The sequence below is a fragment of the Notechis scutatus genome, chromosome 1, assembly GCF_049901735.1.
Source record: "Notechis scutatus isolate UNSWTSFEM ecotype Mainland chromosome 1, rNotScu1.2, whole genome shotgun sequence".
NCBI lineage: Eukaryota > Metazoa > Chordata > Lepidosauria > Squamata > Elapidae > Notechis > Notechis scutatus.
In genome coordinates, this window is record NC_142009.1 from 65,513,210 (window position 1) to 65,532,366 (window position 19,157).

General features: G+C 38.2%; 1 protein-coding gene across 1 annotated transcript in view; it reads right to left on the bottom strand.

Moving 5' to 3' along the window:
* TTC27 (tetratricopeptide repeat domain 27) overlaps positions 1-19,157 on the bottom strand; it is an 89,181-nt gene that overhangs the window by 13,015 nt on the left and 57,009 nt on the right. The window contains exons 12-17 of the mRNA XM_026680783.2: positions 18,884-19,006; positions 13,209-13,436; positions 7,315-7,413; positions 5,497-5,549; positions 1,692-1,857; positions 190-387 (exon numbers count right to left, since the gene is read on the bottom strand). Of these exons, the coding sequence (XP_026536568.1) occupies positions 190-387; positions 1,692-1,857; positions 5,497-5,549; positions 7,315-7,413; positions 13,209-13,436; positions 18,884-19,006 (867 nt within the window). The remainder of the gene's footprint in view (positions 1-189; positions 388-1,691; positions 1,858-5,496; positions 5,550-7,314; positions 7,414-13,208; positions 13,437-18,883; positions 19,007-19,157) is intronic.

Below are 19,157 nucleotides of genomic sequence, written 5' to 3' on the forward strand. Positions count from 1 at the left end.
CTTTAAAATAAGTAGCCTTGCTAATCAAGTTGCCAAATAAAGAGTTGCTAATGGAATGTGAAATTCAAGCAAAGGATATTTCATGAACCAATATTCTCACAAAGGTTATATCCAAAACCTTAATATCAACATGAAAACACACATGCATCTTTTCTGATATGAGAAGCATATTCTGCCATTAAGATTTACCTTTTCTATGTCTTCGTAGTTCTCATTCTGCCCATTTTCGTAAAGCTTGGCATATAATCTCCAGATTTCTCCATCACTTGTCACTCGAGAAGTCACTCTGCCAAAGAGGGCCTGCAGTTTTCCCTTTAATCCTTCGGCTGTCTCTCCATTTCGGTCACCTACTCCATCCATGACTACTTCTACCAGAATCTTAAGCACCTTAAAGGAAATTGTTAGTTATAGTTTGACTCCCATAAAGTCAAGTGGAGTTTCCAAAATATTTGTTAATATATGGTTCACTTGATCAGAGTGATCAGAGCTGGAATAAATATATTAAATGACTGGATTAATGTATTAAAATAGTAATCTATTTGAAGATGACACAAGACGTTATAATTGCATAAGGGCATTATCTAATTATTTCCTCTGAAGATGCTTGATGAATACTATAACATATATTAATTATAAAACAAAGGAACTATCTCCTTAGCTGCTGTATTTAACAACACTTAAATATTGTTAAAATATTTTCCAGGGATACTAACAACCAGCAACCGAAATCTGAATTCCATGCGTCTCTTTGAGGTAATATCAATATCACAAAATATCAAATTGTATGATAGCAGAATTGTTCCTCCCTTTGACTTTCCAACATATTACTGAAGAATTGTTTCTGCAATATTAACATCCCACATCTCACACATAAACATAGTTTTGCCTTTGCACTAGAAAAGGCAAAATCAGTATCAAAGCTGGAACGCTATCTATCCATTAGATGAATGGGGGTGGGAGGACCAAGTACTGCCTTGGCTGACTCCCATCCCCTCCAATGCCTGTACTGTTTAACGGAATCCCTCTCTCTCTCTCTCTCTCTCTCTCTCTCTCACACACACACACACACACACACAGAGAGAGAGAGAGAGAGGGAGGGAGAGAGAGAGAACATGCACTTCACATCTGGTTACTCAGGAGCCACTGCATTGCATTGCCTCTTCAGGGGTTCTTGGCAGAGAGGGAAAGTGCATGATGCTACAAAGACAGAAGTTGAGGACATTATGTTCATTTGAAATGACAGCTCAGAGGAATTCCTGGGTAGTACACTGTTAATTTTCATGTCACATGGCTAAAAGCCTCCCAAAGAAGGCAAATGCTAAGGAGAGTAAAAAAGAAAGTACAAGAAAAAAGAAATTTTGCAATTGAGGTGGTTAGTAGAGCTCACAAGTGTATGTGTTTTCTGAGGAAAGCAAGCCTAAACTGGGTAAGGCTGCTACTTCCTCCCATCAGAACTGAAGAGAGAAAGGTATCCACTGCTTATGCTGTAGAAAAAGATCATTTTACTAGGTCTTGATACAGCTTGAAAGTTATGGCAGCAAAAAGAGTTATCTTTTTAATTACTTTCTAAGAAATTCTAAAATTCTAAAACAGGCAACTTAAGATATTTAACATGCTTTAAGTTATTATTCCTTGTCATGAATCATATTATTTAAAATTAGACATATGAATAAAAAGGATGGCTATTGTACCTGGACATCTTTATACTTTTCTTTTAAGTCCATAAGCCTGTGATAAGCTTTAATGGCTTCTGAAAATTCTCCAATATCTGTACTGGTTAAAATGTAATTTTCCCAAATCTGCCAATGCTCATAATTACACTTGAGAGCTTCCTGAAGAGTCCGGAATGCTTTAATTCTAGTTTAAAAAAATAAAAACAAAGAAAAAATAGCAAGCATTAATTAATTATAAAATGGGCACCTTTGTTTTTTTCATTAAAGGCTTCCCCATTTGCTCATTTAGAATCTTTTCATTTTGTCATATTGAAAAGAAAAGCGATGAAATAAACTCTTTTACTTTGCCACAAAGCCATTCTTAACTGGGAGGGAGGAGACTTTTATATAGAATTTTATATATAATCACAGTGATGTGAGAAATATTTCCTCTAGTGCAGGGGTGTCAAACTCGATTTCCTTAAGGGCCACATCAGGGTTGTGTTTGACTTTGGGGGGCTGGGATGGGCATGGCCAGCCACGAAAATGGAGCTCGGGAGGCACAGGGCCCGAGAGCTCCATTTTAGTTGGAAGAGGGATGCAGGAGGCCATTGCAGTCGAAAATGGGGCCTGGGAGGGCCGCTGAGACCTTCCTGAGCTCTGTTTTAGTTGGCAGAGGCACCATGGGCGATCCTTCACTGTTTCCAAGGTGGCCCCATGGGCTAGATTTAAGCACCCTGCGGGCAAGATCTGGCCCAAGGGCCTTGAGTTTGACACTCTTGCTCTAGTGGGATCCAATACAGTTGATGAAGCATATTGACAAAATCATTTAGAAGGTGTCCATAATGGAAGACACAATAATTGGACTCCCTTGTGTGGCTGGATCATTTATATTAAGAACAGGTGATCCACACCTGCCTTCAGCTGTAAGGGTTCTAACACCTCAGAGGAAAACAACATGGTATTAAAGTTGTCCTTTGCCAAATGGAAGGACATTGAAAAGAAATGGAAATCAGACTCCTAGCCCAAAAGAGAGGATCACCTCAGCAAGATGCTCCATATAATTTGGGAGAGATAGAAAGGCACAAAAACATGGTTTTTGCTGTGCAGAGGGTTCACTTTTGATGCATAGTAAATGATACAATGGTTTAAACTTTTCTAAGATGAATCTTGTTGGAACTTCCTGGTTTATTATGCATCAATTTAATTTGTTTCTCCTCACTTAGCAAAGAGAAACCTAATAGCAGAGCCAATTCATTTTTGCTGTCCTAAAGCCCTTAAAATCTTAATAAGGTACACTTCACTCCTGCCAAAAAGGAAACCAACCAAGCAACCAAATATATTTTCAAAACCAGAAAAAAATACTGCCCCAAATCATGCTATCTTGGAATTTGAGACTGATAGGGAGCTAGTCTGACTATGGTGGTTTTGGTATTAGCCAAACCAGGAGACTGTAAGTTCTAGGCCTCCCTTAGGCCTGAAAGTCAGGTGGATGATTTTGAGCCAGTCACTTTCTCTCAAACCAACCCACCTCATGCAGAAAATAGGAGGCACGTTTAGGTATGTTTGCTGCCTTAAGTTAACCACAGACTGTTTTTAAAGCAGAAAAAAAGAAACAGCAACAATGACAAAAATAGTAATAGTCTTTTGAAACAAACTGTCATTGAGTCATGGTCTTGTGGCATCTGCAAATCTGGACCTGTAGCCAATGAACCTTTATCCTAACAACTGAGCTGAATATCAGATGTTTCATATTCTCAAAGTCAGTCATATTCTCAAAGATTATCACAACCGGTTTGGACTGAGCAAATACAGGCATTGGTTCAAAGATATCTAATGATTACTTTTAAAGAGGCGATTAACTGGAAAGTTTCTCTAGGCTATTTCTATATTAACATTGAAAGTTGCTGAAAAAGACATTTGTTTCAAGAGGACACTTGAGCATCTTGGAATCTCTTTGCATCTATTATCTGTTCCTTGCAATCTCTGAGGCAACTGCATCTTCCAGTCTGCTTATTTCATAAATATGTCTAAAGACCTCTTGAACTTATTTATGGCTTTTGGTTCAATGCACCCTCTTAGCAATTTGTTTCCTGTGTATACAATACTTTGTAAGCTCCTTACTGGTTTTCTCATTTTTTAGTTTCTTTTGAGAAAGCTGATAAATTGTTTTTCATGATGTAAAGAAAAAAAAAGATAAAAATACCCTTTAGCTTGTTTTCTGAAGATGCATTTCTTTAAGCAGAAGATTAATGGAACACAGTCTAAGCAACAAAAATTATCTTGACAAGTGACTTATGTTTCTGAAAAACTGAAAGCCGTTTTATCAAGAAGATATCCAACCGAATTATTTTTACATAAATGAAACAATCATACAGAATTAAGATATCAAGTCCACTCGTAAGATTTATGTAAGGTACATTTCTAGGAAAATGAAAAGATAACTTAATATTGAACAGCCAATTTTCACAATGAGTGTTGGAACAACACTGCAAATACAAATCATTAGCTATATCACCTGTTGAAAAAAGATACAGTCTTGTTTTAGGACAGGATTATGGTTTAAATAATAATGGTGCTATGCATTTAAATATCAGTAGTCACCTTCCCTCTTGCCAGCTGCGCATTATTTGAACTATTTCATAACAAAAATAGGACCCTGAAGTCTTCATTAAACCTCAATAGCAAAGTCAGATTAATCAGCTAACATGAAATGTACAGAAAGTCCTCGACTTACAACATTTCATTTAGTGACTGTTCGAAGTTACAACAGGACCGACAAAAGTGACTTAAGACTGTTTTTTACACTTATGACCATAACATCCCCATGGTCATGTTATCGAAATTCAGATCCTTGGCAACTGGTTCATATTTATGATAGTTGCAGTGTCCTAGGGGGTCATGTGATTCCCCTTTTGTGACCTTCTGACAAGAAAACTTAACAACTGTAGTGATTCACTTAATAACTGTAGCAAGAAAGGCTGCAAAATAGGCCAAAATTCAAATATTTGTCTCGCTTAGTAACAGAAATTTTGGGCTCAATTGTGATTGTAAGTCAAGGACTACCTGCAATGATAATGATAATGTTGTAATGTTGATGTGCTGATATGACAAAACATAACTTCCAAATTGGTTATGGGTTGGAACTATGGGAATTCTAGTGCAATAAATCTGGAAGATACTATATGGCAGGGGTGTCAAACTCACGGTGTCATGGCAGTGTCATGTGATGTATCAGGACTTTTTCCCCCTTCGCTAAACTGGGTGTGGGCATGGCCAGTGCGTGACGCATCCAGCTTGTGGGCCGAGAGTTTGACATCCCTGCTATATGGGGTACAGTCCCGGATGTGAGTGCTTCTATAATACTTTGCTTCCTGGCCTTTTTTCCAGATTTGTTGCACTAGAATCCCCACAGTTACCACCCATAACCAATTTCTAGTTGTATTGTATGTGTGTGATCTATGTACATATGTGCATATACGTATGTAAAAAACATATGCCGGGTACAGATAGACCTCCCATTACCAGTTTCACTGTGAACCTGAAATCTTAATTAACTGTACACTGTGCAATAATTTTTTTACTGTAACATTTGTGAGCGTGGTGAGATCTAAAGAGTTGCCTTTCTTTCCAAAAGTTTTTTTTTTCATGATATAATCTCTGACATTCTAATGATATTTATGGTGGGAGGCCAAATGAGAGAGCTTGGGTTTGTGGTGATAAAGGGGATCCTGAAGGCAGTATGTTCAGAAGCTGAATGTTATTCCGGAAAGGCCAGAGTTAGAGGAAACCAGGGCTGTTTACTTTGGAAAGAAGAATTACAAAACCACTTTGATGCACTTACTTCTGTTTCAATCTGATATATGCAGTAGATAGATTGTTCCAAGCCTCTGCATTCTACAGTCAAAATACACACAAAAATGTTAGCATTAAACTGTCACAGAAGGGATAAACATTTAAAAGCAAATACATAAACACACTTTTCTCCACAAGCAATGCTGTGCTACTAGCCAATATTTATACAAGCACAAATATTGAATTTATATCATCAAATGTGCGCAAATCAACCATTTATAAGAGGAGAGTTTCAAACATATATCACTGACACCTGTTAGGATATGCAAAGCTCAAGTACCCTGAAGGAGGTTCTGATGCAAGCAACAGATGCAGATAGAAGAGCAGACAGAATAGAAGAATAAACAATGGCAATGTGGCCACAGAATATTTTATTTTTGTTTCTCAAATAATGATTTTGGGAAGTCTTTTTACCCGGAATACCGCCCATCAGCTGTTCCAGGCTCCGGGAATCACTGCCACCCACTGCCGCTGTTTATTGTTGCCTCCGCACGCCCCATTTTCAGCCTCTGCATGTCCCATTTTCGGCCTTCACATGCCCCATTTTCAGCCTCCGCATGTCCCATTTTTGGCCCATTCCAGGCGGCGGTGATCACCTCCACTGCCGTCTATTGCCATCAAATGGCGGTGGTGATCCCTGCTGCCTGGAACAGGCCTAAAACGGGATGCGCGGAGGGCAAAAATAGGACATGCGGAGGGTGAAAATGGGGCGTGCGGAGGCAGCGATAGGCAGCGGCAATGGGCGCAGCGATTGCCACAGCCTGGTGACAGCTGATGGGCGGTATTCCGGGAGGCCAATTCAACCGCCAATCAGCTGCTCGTGCTAAATCAGGCTGTGCTGAAGATGACCAGCTGTTTGTTGTTTACTGCAAGGTGGAAAATTGCTGGGAGGCAGAGACAGATTTTTTTTCTTGTTTCCCTCCTCTAAAACTAATTGTATCTTATAATCCGAAAAATACGATATGTTTTTCAGTTTTAATGGACAAAATCCCATATGAGAACAGTTTTTAAAGGTTTTGGCTACCCTGTGAGCATTTGGCACTTTTAAATTTGCCCATTACATATATGTACGTGTATAACTGGTGCATTGTGACATATGTACATGCATATACAGTACATCTGCACATAATTAGGGCACATAACATAATTAGGACACTTTGTAACATATATGCACTATGCAGTTGGGTAGGTGCAGTGAGATCTGAAGAACTCAACTGGTCTCTACAGATAGTCCTCGACTTATGACCACAATTGAGCCCGAAAGTGAGATTTGCCCCATTTTACAAACTTTCTTGCCACAGCTCTTAAGTGAAACATTGCAGTTGTTAAATTAGTAACACCTGTTAAGTGAATCTGGCTTCCCCACTGACTCTGTCGGTCCGAAAGTTGCAAAACTTAATGACCCCATGAGACTGCAAACATCATAAACATGAGCCAGTTGCCAAGCATCAGAAGTAACCACAGGGATGCTGCAATGATTGTAAGTGTGAAAAAGTGGTCATAAGTCACTATTTTCACTGTCATTGTAACTTCAAATGGTCACTAAATGAATGGTTGTGAGTCAAGTACTATCTCTATAACAATTCCTCCATGGCTGTTAATGGCTGCTTTTTCCCCCCTGCAATGAACCTTTTTCTGATTCTCAAACATAAACTCATAGAGAGATCCACCAATTTTATATACTCCATAAAATGTAGGAAATGATAATAAAAGCATACCTAAGTGTTGCTTTTCATTCATTTACTTACATCAGGTTCAACTTTTAATCAAAGCACACCTAAGTGTTGCTTTTCCTTCACTTACTTACATCAGGTTCCAACATTACACAGCGCTGAAAAGCCCGGGAAGCACCTTCGTAGTTTTCCAATGCTAAATAGGCACAGCCTAAGGAAAACCACACCCCCAACTGAAAGAAAAATAAAACAAAGTGGATCAAAGAAGCATTTCCCAACCTAACATCTCCCTCACTAAATAATTATCCAAAGTTACATACTTGGGCACAAATAGGTCCAATAAAAAGACACCCCATGCATTTCCTCATTCCTCGAGAATGACTTAATATGGATTTCCCCATTGGACAAAAAAACCTTATTTGAAGCATAATTTCTAGATGCAGAGCTGGGTTCCCCAGAAGGGAACATTACATATATATTCAATTTCAAGTTATATAATGAAAAGCCTAACATTTTATATGCAGAATGGCCTGGTTCCGTTATAACAACTGGGGTCTAATAAACCAGGAAGAGGCAGATTTCAGGTTAGTCCGATCTACTTTGTTCTTTTTCTAGAATATCTAGATGCTTCTTGAGTCAAATGCAAAGACATGCATTTAAAATTAAAAGTGCTCTGGTTCCAGAAGTTTGTCCTAAAAAACCAGAACTTTAATGGCACTAACACTTTTAGGGAAAGCAATTTAATTTAGAACATCTTGTCATTATTGTGAACCTACTTAGAATTTAAAAAAAGACTGTTTACTATCTATTGGAAGTCATACAGAAATAAAGCAGAAATTCCTAGTATACTCTCTAGAATAAATCTTAAATCTAAGCCAAGTGTGTGTTAGCCACTTCCCTCTTCATCCCTCTTTTCATCTTCCTACTGGCTATGTCAGCTTTTTAAGTCATGGCTTCTTATAGTTTCCACATTGTAAAGCTAGGTTATCTTTTCACATCAAGAAATTTAACACTGGAGACTTCCGGTTTGTCGGCTTCGCGAGCGGCAGGGATTCGCGATACTGCGCGATCCCTGCTGCGCTAGCCGTTTTTGGTGCTCCGATCCGGATGGGTTTGGAGCTAAGGCTGCCCTGCAGGGGCGGCTGAAGATAGGGGGGATTTGGAGAGGGGTTTGGGGGTGTTGCAGACCCCCTCCCCGGCCAGCAGAACCCCCTTTTCCCAAGACGGTGCAGCGGCGGTCCGTAATGGCCGCCACAAAGAAGCCGGCAGCTGGGTAAGAATGCGCAGGAGGAAGAGGAGAAAGTTTTTTTTAAGTAAAAGTTTTTCTTGGTTGACCCAGGACTCTAAGACATATTTAACATAATTCCTGGAAATTATGGTTTTTTGAGTGATACCTTCCAGAAGAGAAAACAAGCGGCAATTTTGAGGTGCTGAAAGGAAAGTTTACTCTCCTTCCCTACGGAATCAATAAGTGGATACTGAGAAACCTGTCTTTTTCAGGTAAAAACTGGCTTTATGTGATAAGTGGGAAGGGAGAGGACAAAAAATATATTTATATGTTAAGATTTTGTTGGAGGAGATGCCTTAAGGACCTGAAGACTGAAATGTATTGCAATAAGGCTTTAAGATACAGATTTGGACTTTCTTTTTTTGACTGATACTACCCCAGGAAGAGAAAGTGAGAACTTTGTCTTGGCTTGGATTGATTGATGACTTTGGGATTGTTCTATTTTTTGAAATATCTTGGTTGTTGCAAGAAGAAAGAGGGGAAAGAAAAGAAAAGATTTATAATGGCTTTTTCTGTTGAGGAACTGAGAAAAGAATATGAGCAAACAAAAAAAGATGACAAAGATGGTGTAAAAGAAGCCTTCCTTTTTTTAGAAATGGCGCTTGCTACCTATCAACAAACATTACAACAGATGGAGGCAGCAGCAGAAGAAGAAGAAGCCATCTTTAATGAATTTCAAAATTTAACTAAGAAAGAAGGAAGAAAGAAAGGAAGGAAAATGAAGGACTTAAGATTTAAAAAACACTCAAGAAAGAGAAAAATAAGGAGCAAAATCAATATAATGATAGTAAACAAAAGAAAAAGGAACACAACAGAGAAGGGAAGCCAGTAAGGCAGAGGCTAGGAGAAGGGGGTAGAAAGGTTTGGTGGGAGAAGAAAGAAAGGGAAAAGGTGAGAGAATAGCCACAAAGTTTTGAAATTAGATGGGAAAAGAGGAATCTTTTTAGGGACAAAGGGTAAAGTATAATTTCTTTAAAAAGATTTTGCAAGGTACATAAGATGGTATTGTAGCATTTGTATTAGAAATAGAAAATTAGAATGGTTTAAGAGTTAATAAGAGATTAAAATGTTGAAATGTTTAGTAATGATTGATTTTAAAATTTAATAAAATATTAAAGGGAATGTTTAGAATATTGAGTTTCAATTAAAAAGTTTAATATGACTATGGTATTGATGTTATTATAAAATTATTATTGTAGCATTTGTCTTTGGAAAAGGCAATGGGAATGTTATAAGATTCAATATTTAGATCTATTATTTAACTATGTACTTAATCATTTTGCATTTATTATTTTTCTCTTATTAAAAAATAAATAAATTAGTAGATAGAATGTACCAAGCAGAATCAGATTGGGTATTAGGTGTTATTTTAAATGTTAATCTAATTAATTTAGGAGGAAGATAGAAAGGCATCATACTCTGATTAGTGATTTCAGGAGAAATTCTTTTTTTTTTATTATTATAAGGAATGAGACAAAGGGATAATAAAGAATGGACAAAAGATACAAATATAATGACTCAAATTAAGATGGATTAAATAAGATAGAATTAAGAGGAGTGAAATGTGTGGAGAAGCTAATATAGAAGACATAGAATGGTAAATAAAATAGGTAATGATATGTAAGATGAGTATGAATATAATTGAAGTCCATGTAGAGAGAGGTACCTGGGGCCAAGTTACTTTCCTAAAAGATTTTTTATATGTTTGTGTGTTGTGTGTTTATGTTTTTGGGAGAATTAATAAAACCTTGCAGAAATATAGAATGAGAATAATGGTAACCAAGTCAGAAAGAAATAGATGAAATAATAATAGTGAAATTGAATAAGAGTAAAGAGAAGTAAAGAGAAACTGGATAAGAGGTATTTGTATGCTCATATGGAAATGGTTTAAAATAGAATTATATTGTATAAAATAAGGTTTTATTTGACTTGTAAAATTTATAATGGAAAAAGGTTCAAGTATGTAATGGTTAATGATGATTTGTTTGTCTTTAAAATCAATAAAATTTGTTTAAAAAAAAAAGAAATTTAACACTGAAATCCTAAAATAATTCTTGGTCATTTTTACATGGAATTGGACTGATGCCCCTAGGTTGTCTGCACCTTATTTTTGCAGATAGTAATGTGAAGTTGAAAATAAATTTCTTAAGATGTACAAAATTATACCACTGAGTGTGTGTGTGTGTGTGTGTGTGTGTGTGTGTAGGTATAGGCAGGGGTGGGCTTCAAAAAATTTAGCAATGGGTTCTCTGCCCGGTTGCTGGGTTGGCATGGCCAGGGTGGGCGTGGCCTAGTTGGCCTCCTGCACCACGGGTGTGTGTGTGCGTTTTTGCCCTCCCAGGCCTCCAGAGGCTTTTCTCGAGGGCAAAAATGGCCTCCCTGGGCTCTAGAGGCTCTCTGGAAGCTGGAAACGGGCCCATTTCTGGCCTTCTCGAACTTCTGAAAGGCCCATTTTCCCCCTCCCCGAGCTGCTGCATGTACCCTGCACTTACCTGCATCCAAAACGGGCCGTGTGGGGACTCCTGGGAGGGGAGCGGCAGGGTGGACAGGGTCAATCAGGAGTGGGATTTGGGGGTTCTCCGAACTGCACAGAATCTTAGCTAGAGGCTCTCCCGAACCTCTGTGAACTCCCAGCAGCCCACCCCTGGGTATGGGTATCACTGATGATTTAATCACTCCATGGAACCACCTAACTGTTCTTTTTAAAGGATCAGGTCATATATGGAATGCATCATCCCAGATTACTAGCCATGCCAGGTAGGACTGATGTAAACTGAAATACAATAACATCTGTAGATTTCATCCCATTCTACAATATAGGATTTGAAGTGGTTCTAGCTCCTTGCAGATTTATACCCCTTTTTAAATTCATGACCTGATCTCAGCATCCATCAGAAGGGAGTTTGCTTCAATCACCTTAATCACGAAACAGACAACTGATTTTTCTCAGGCTGTTTTATTTGGAAATGGAATCCAGATTAAAGGACAATGCTCTTCTTTTGAACTTTTTATCTTCTTAGAAGAGGCAGGATTAGAGTAATTTTATAGAAATATGGGCGTTTTTCCCATGATAAAAAGGGTATGCCACAGAACTGCAGGAAATGTGTTTAAGTTATCTTTGCACATTTCAGAAGGAGGCCTTAGAGAGGGCCAACAGAGAGAAAATTGCAGAAGAATATCAAGAGTGAGAGAAGCCATAACTTCCGGCAGCAATTATGGAATGGGATCTGGTAAATCACTCAGAGCTGTGAAAAACCAGAGGCCTTTCATAATCACAACTTTTAGAGAAAGGGTTCTGTTTCCCTGAATTTCAATAGCTAGCATGAGATGTTATTTCTAATAAAATCCTCTTCCCAAAGCAAGCATTTTAATGTGTTTGTGAAAAAAACTGGCTTAATACTAAGATCCTCATAAAGATAGAACCATTAATTAAGACTTTCTCCCAAAATTCCTGTTCCTGTTTTTCAAACTGGGAGCTACTTTCAGAAGATGGCATTAACAGCTTTCTTTCTTTCTTTCTTTCTTTCTTTCTTTCTTTCTTTCTTTCTTTCTTTCTTTCTTTCTTTCTTTCTTTCTTTCTTTCTTTCTTTCTTTCTTTCTTTCTTTCTTTCTTTCTTTCTTTCTTTCTTAATATATTGCCACCTAACAGCTTTGTTTGTTTGTTTATTTATTTATTTAAATTTTTGTATGCCACTTACAGTGAGTCAAGGAAGTTTACAGGAAATAAAAACACAATTTAAAAGAAATTAAAATAATAAAGTAACCCCCTCCCATCCCCTCACCCTTGGCAACAACACACACACCAGCCATTTAATGGGCTCTATCCCACTCTGCATTCTCCAGATCCACTGGCAGAACCACATCTTTTTTTTTTTAGATATTTTTTTTTTATTTTTAAACACAAACATACACATACAAAAACATAAAAACATAAAATCCTCTGCCATCTTATATACATACAGTGTGTCAGTTGGTTACGTATCTTTTGTGCTATACTTTTGTAGTCATTTACTCACAATTTATATCAATCTTCACGTTGTCAAACTAACATATGTTTATATATTTATCAAAGTTATTAATCATCCATGACTAAACTATTTATTCCATCGTTTTATGCAAGATGTTCCACATTTTATCTTAAAAGCAGAACCACATCTCCAGAGCCTTCTGAAAGGGTGTCAGAGTGGGGGCCAATTTAATTTCCGGAAGGATGATGTTCCAAAGGGAGGGAGCCACCACCAGATGTATCTCCTTAGGGGATGGGACCTGAAACATTCCTTGCCTCCCCTGTTTAGAATATCTGCCCACAAAGGCAAATGGCAGCTGTATTCTCAACATACTTTTCTGTCTTTTCAGTTTTAAAATCCTGTCAAGGCATAACTGTCTCTCGCTCTCAAGAAGGTACAGGGGAAGACGGCAGAACTAGAGGCTGCCTTTTCCTAAATGGTCCCCCAAGGGACACTGAGGAAATAAAAGATCTTCAGCTACTACAGTGCAAGAGAACGGCAAACTTTGAACTGAAGGAACAGCATCAAAATTTAATTTTTTCACCAGAAATTTTGAGGATGTTATCTACTGAAAAGGGGGCAATGATCCTGGCACTTATGTTTTTTTATTTACAAAATGTATGACACCTGAACTCCATGACCAAAGAAATGCTGTCTTATGGCACTTCAGTTATCAGGCAGAGTATTTACGAAACCAAGTTACAAATTGTTTTAAGGAGCTGAAGTTGCTTACCTGCATTGGGTTAATCTTTACAGAATGCTCAAAGCACTCTATGCATTCTTTGAAATTCCGGTTGCGAAGGTAAAGGAGGCCCTTTGAGCGCTGAGCTCTGGCACTGCGGTGGTTAGACAGTTCCCAAGCTTTGTCATAATATGAATGGTCTTTAAGAACATCTCCAAGCAGGCAGTATAATCCTACTGTTTCTTTCTTCTCTAACTCCTGCCTTAAAATTTCTTCTGCCTATGGGGAAAAAAAGAAAATAGGGAATGAAAGAAGAAATGGAAGGAGGAACCTAGAATCCAGGCACTGCTAGTGTTCTGCTGTTAGCCATAAATGTAATTTGTTTCAATGTTCTGCAAGATCTTAGGTTGAAAATGCCAGAAATTGTTGCAAAGACAGTGCTTAACTTAGCCCTCCTAGCATCCATTTGAGGTTGCTGCCACTGTTTAGTGATTGTTCCATTTTCAAAAGTCACTATTGAAAATCTAATCAAGCACAGAACTGAAACTACAAATAAAATAACTTACAAGAGTTTTACTAGGAGGAATTGGGGCAGCATCTTCAGATACGTGACTTCCTCTCCCTTAGCAGGTATCAACAGTATTTCGTATTAGCTTTAAATTCATAATAATATCTGTAACTTTGTTATATTGTCCCTTAATAATAAGATGGTTTCAGCAATATGCTGGCCCTAAAATACATTTTGCAACTAAAACAACTATGGAAGAAAAACAAGCAGAGAATGGGATGCAAAGCTTATAAAATAAACAGAAGGATTATTAAAAATGAAAACTGCACAATCTGCACCAGACTTACTTATCAGGAAGAATTATTAACCTTTGCAATCAGAAAGAAAGAAACCCCCGCATGCTAGTACTGTGAAGAATTTAAAAACCTACAGATACTCTTTTTTTTTTCTTGTTGTTTTCTCTTCTGCTTCAGAGCCATAGTCTGCACTGTAAATAAACATTTCAGAAGTAAAAAGTGCACTGGGAACTGCTTCTTTATCCCATCTTTGCAAAATACTTTCAAATTTAGGTCAGTGTATTTTAGAAGAGCCAGCCAACACCGTAATAACGTTTTATGTTCAGATTCACAAAACTACATTTTCTAAGCTGACCTGGAACTAAAGCTGCAGTGAATTCATTATTATATTCCAAAGGAAAGAAAATAGGACATAGCTCAGTGGTACAACTAACAGGGATTGAGAAAATGTCATTCTCTGTCTTGGCATTGCCAAATAGAAGGTGATGAAAGAACAGAGCTAGCCTAACCAGAAAGAAGAGGAAATTTACAAGATTATTTGGCAAGAGAAATAGTCATTCTTTGGTAATATATTTGTTCAATACAACACAGGAACATATTCTCAAGTGGCTTAAAACCTTGCTAAGCTTGACTTGTTGAGTGATATAAAAGAAGGTAACTAAGCACAATTATTCCCATATACATTTACCGTAAGACGCTTCGGAGTATAAGACACACCTAGCTTTTGGGGAGGAAAACAAGGGGGGGGGGGGGGAATCTGCCTCTGCCTCCCAGGAATTTGCCTCCTTGCAGCAAACAGTGAACAGCCTGGTCAGCTTCAGCACAGCCTGATTAGCACAAGCAGCTGATTGTTGGTTGGATTGGCCTCCCGACGATCAGCTGTTTCAGGCTGCAGGGATCACCATTGCCTATTGCTGTCTCCGCACGCCCCATTTTCGGCCTCTGCATCCCGTTTTCAGCCTCTGCACACCCAATTTTTGGCCTTCGTGTGCCCCATTTTTGGCCCATTCCGATCCCCACCACCTAGCCAGAAGCAAAAGGCAGAGAAGGGGCACAGCTGTATAGCTGGTCAGCGGGAATGAGGAGGAACTGCCTTCCTCACTGTATCCCAGGGCATCCAGGACTGAGGTGCCATGGAGGCTGGAGAGGCTACTCACAAAGAGGCAGCCATTCCTCGCTATTTATCAGCATGTTGAGCAAAGCGATGCTGGAAACAATTCATCCATTTCTTGCCATGCGTCTGATCGTGCCTCTTGTGTTTGGAATCTTGTCTCTGTGACTAGACTTGGACTTTACTTCTCAAACTTGGACTTTGGTTCCGTGATTTGTGCTCCGACCGTGGACTTGGCTTGAGACTCTGAACTAGGGGGTGACTTTAAGGATTTGCTCTGTGTACTCAGGCTCGAGGATTGGACTCATTGGTTTTTGTGCTGGTTCCTGTGTAGGGTGAATCCTGGGGGATAGCATCTGGGGCTGGCGAAGCTTCAATAAAGACTTCACATCGTGTGTGTGTGTGTGTGTGTTTGCTTGTTTATTTGTTTGTGTGTATGTATACGTGTGAATGAGCAGGACAGGACATGGGGCTATAGAATCATCGGGCCATCGATCATCTCATCCAGCTGCCACTGCCTCCAGGCCTCTACTTCAGCCATTTCTATTTCTAAGCAGTACTTATTGAATTTATCCAAATAAAAAGAATTCTTAAGAAGTAGGAAATACATGGCCTTCAGGTTGATATGATTTTTATGTTGCCATTTTAACCCTTTCACAAACTTTTTGATGAAAGAACACCATAATTTTGCATTGACATGGATTCTTTGGTTTGTAATTACCATACTTAGGAATTGCAAATAATGGCTACAGTATGTTAGGCAGACTTGTGGCTGTTAATAAGTATGTTCTTAAAACCAACAAGAATTACCCGATGTCTGAAGTATGAAAATACACACTTTGTTGCTCCACATACCTAGTTGTTTGTAAAGCAAACTGGGTGGATATAGATGACATTGGATGGGTGCCTATGACATCCTGTTTGATTTCCAAACAGTCTACGATTCCTGCATTTGGGGACTGTTGGGATGGGATGGGATGTATTTTTCTATAATGTTTTAAAGATCAAAGAATTTGGATTTCTTGTTTTGGTGGTATGCAACAGTCAGGATGTTACATCCTAAATATTTGTTAATTTCTCACCCAGAACAGTCTAGAAGGTTGGTAAAAGATGCTGGAGGAAGCGCTCTGTTTGGCAGCCCACACTAAACATTTGAAAGTGGTTTTGAGATTAATGTGGCAGCCAGAGCATGGTCTAACTCCGACCAAATACCAGGGATAACATGGAGCACTTCTGTTCAATGGTACGCCTTCCAACCATAGCACTGTTTAGAAATGGAATTTGAATCAACAGTCCATTGGGAGCAATTAGACTGGAGCATTTTTCATATCCAGACTGCCTTTTTCATTTCACTGTTCCTTTCTATAGGAAACTTGGAAATATTGCAAATATATATCTTGAGCTTCTAATTCTTGCAGAGAATTTGTTTAAAAAAAAACCTATGAGTTTACAGCTGTGCAATAAAAACACTTGTTTAAAATATTAACTCTCTAAGCATCTTTAAAAATATAGCATAGCTGAGGTTACTATGGATTAATATCAGTACCAGCCTCCTTCACATATCTTGATAATGGCAGTAATATAATTCAATGTTGGTGAGAAATTGAAATTATCATGACCTAGAATTATGATTTGTTTAATAGCAATAGAACTTAAACTTATACACTGCTTCACAAAGCTTCACAAAGCTTTAAAGCCTTCTCTAAGTGGTTTACAGAGTCAACATATTCCTCCCAACAACAATCTGGCTCCTCATTTTACTGACTTTAGAAAGATGGAAGGTTGAGCCAGTGAGAATCGAACTGCCAAACTGCTGGCAGCAATCAGCAGAAATAGCGTGCAGTACTGCATTCTAACCACTGCGCCACCATGGGCCATTAGCCATCTAATTCTGAATATAGGTCTAACATGGGATATCCTATCAAAACATACAGTTTGCTAACGAAACACTGATGACCAAAGATAATTCAGATGAAAGTACAGAATTAAGTGGAAAATAAGGGATAATATTAGAGAAAAATAGCAAGACAACACCAGCAAACCAATCTGGAAATGATTTACACCCCTCCCCGCAATCCATCAAATTATTTTGAGGAATCGTATCAGAATGTTCATGTAGCTCTCTCTTCTCCCTTAGTTCTCCATTTCTTTGCCTTGACCTAGAGAATCACAGAACTGGATGGGGCCAATTAAATGATTCGTGCCTTGTTCAGTGCTCCATTTAAAGCAACCCTGAGAGACAGCTCTCTACTTCTGAACAAAGAAGAATCTGTTACTTCCCTTGAACTGGTTCTGCATTAGGAAGCTATACCTGCCATTCACCCAGAACCTATTTCCCACGACCTATTCTATGTTCTGTGATCTGGAACAACAGAGGACAGGCCTTGCCTTTATTCTGTGGGATTCCCTGCCCTCCCCCAACATTTGAAATGGGCTATAATATTATCCCCTCCAGTGCCTTTTCTGAATTCTTCCAAACTGTCTTTTAAAACTTAGTTCTCTATGTCCTGATTCTTTATGTTGTCTTTTTTAGTATCCATCTGAATTTGACTGGGGTTCAGAATTAGACACAGTATTTTAAGGTGGAGGCTGATCAATGCAGAAAAGAATATTTAATGGGGCCCATGAGAGAAATGAAGCACATGCACAGACACACACAGCCATGGCCTTCCAAACAACATAGTGCTTTTAATGCTCTGTGAAGGAGTGCTTTGCTTATCTTGGCATTAATTGTGATGTTTGCATTTTAAATACTTTGTTCAGCCCTGGACTGAGGCTTCCAGATCCTTCTTTTTTTCTCTCCCTTAAAGGAGGAGAAACATTATTCCTTCTCTAGCCATCTGGTATCTCATTATCTAGATTTTTCAAAGACAGTGAATAGAAGGTTGGGGAAATCATTAGTAAGCTTCTTCAGTAAGCTAGGAGGCAAATCCCCTTTTCCTGGAGTTAGGAACCCTGACTGTGTTTCTATCAAGCTGACATTAGGATCCTGGTACTCCAACCTGCTCTTAAATTTGTTTGATGGTATCCCCTTTTGAGACTGAGCAAAAATAGAATTTCAGTGCTCCTACTTTTTTCCTGGAATTTATTGCCATTTTCAAATTTACTGCCATATTCAAATGTTCACTGAGCAGACATTACTTCCTTTGCTTCTTTTTTCTTATATTTAAATGTATTTGAAGAAAGTAGTTTTGTTCTTAGCATTCCAAAGCAAATTTCTAAAAGCCGCTCTACAAATCTAGCCCTTCCACCATTTTCCTTGACAAGATTTCCCCTTTTTCATCGCCTATGTACATCCTTTCTGATCTTCAAGCCTCCAGTGTGTGTGCGTGTGTATTTTTTTTTTAATGAATCCTCATTGGCTTCATTTGCTCCCAGCCCTCCTTTGCTTTTAGTGTCTCCTTTTTTTAGGAACTCCCACCCAATTTCTGCTCATTTTCTCAAGAATGTCTCTTGTCATGGAATCCTACTTATCACCAAGTTAATTACATTTTTTTTTCTTGAAGACTAATGTAAAACATGTAGCTACATTCAGTTTTGGTTCCCTCAAAATCAAGAGATTTAATTTTTAAAAACTGTCTTTGTTTCTCTCTCCCCCGCCCCTTCATTTTCTTTGATCATCTTTTTTGACTTAAATGCTACTGCATTATTTGCAGTATATATATATATATATATAACATATTAAATGTATCATATACAACTTTAGATAGTTTTGAAGTGGTAGATGTTGATGGGAAGAAAACCATATAGGTACAAAAGGTACAGCATGTTAAAAACATTAAAAACAGTAATCAGAGTGAAAGTACTTTACCTTCCCATGCTGGCCTGTTCTTTCATAACAGATAACAGCATCTTCCCACATTTCAAGCTTTTTGAAGAGCTGCAGAGCTGAAGTGGTACATCCAAGGTCAAAAAGTAAGCTTGCAAGTTGACGCTTCAAAGTAGAATATTGAAAAATTCAGTTACACATTTTTCTTTAGAACAACATTTAGCAGTGCTTACATGAATGTAGATTATAAAATAATTCAAAATGCTCAAGACAGTTCTCAAAGGTATGGAAAGTTTCTTTCTTTTCTTTCTTTCTT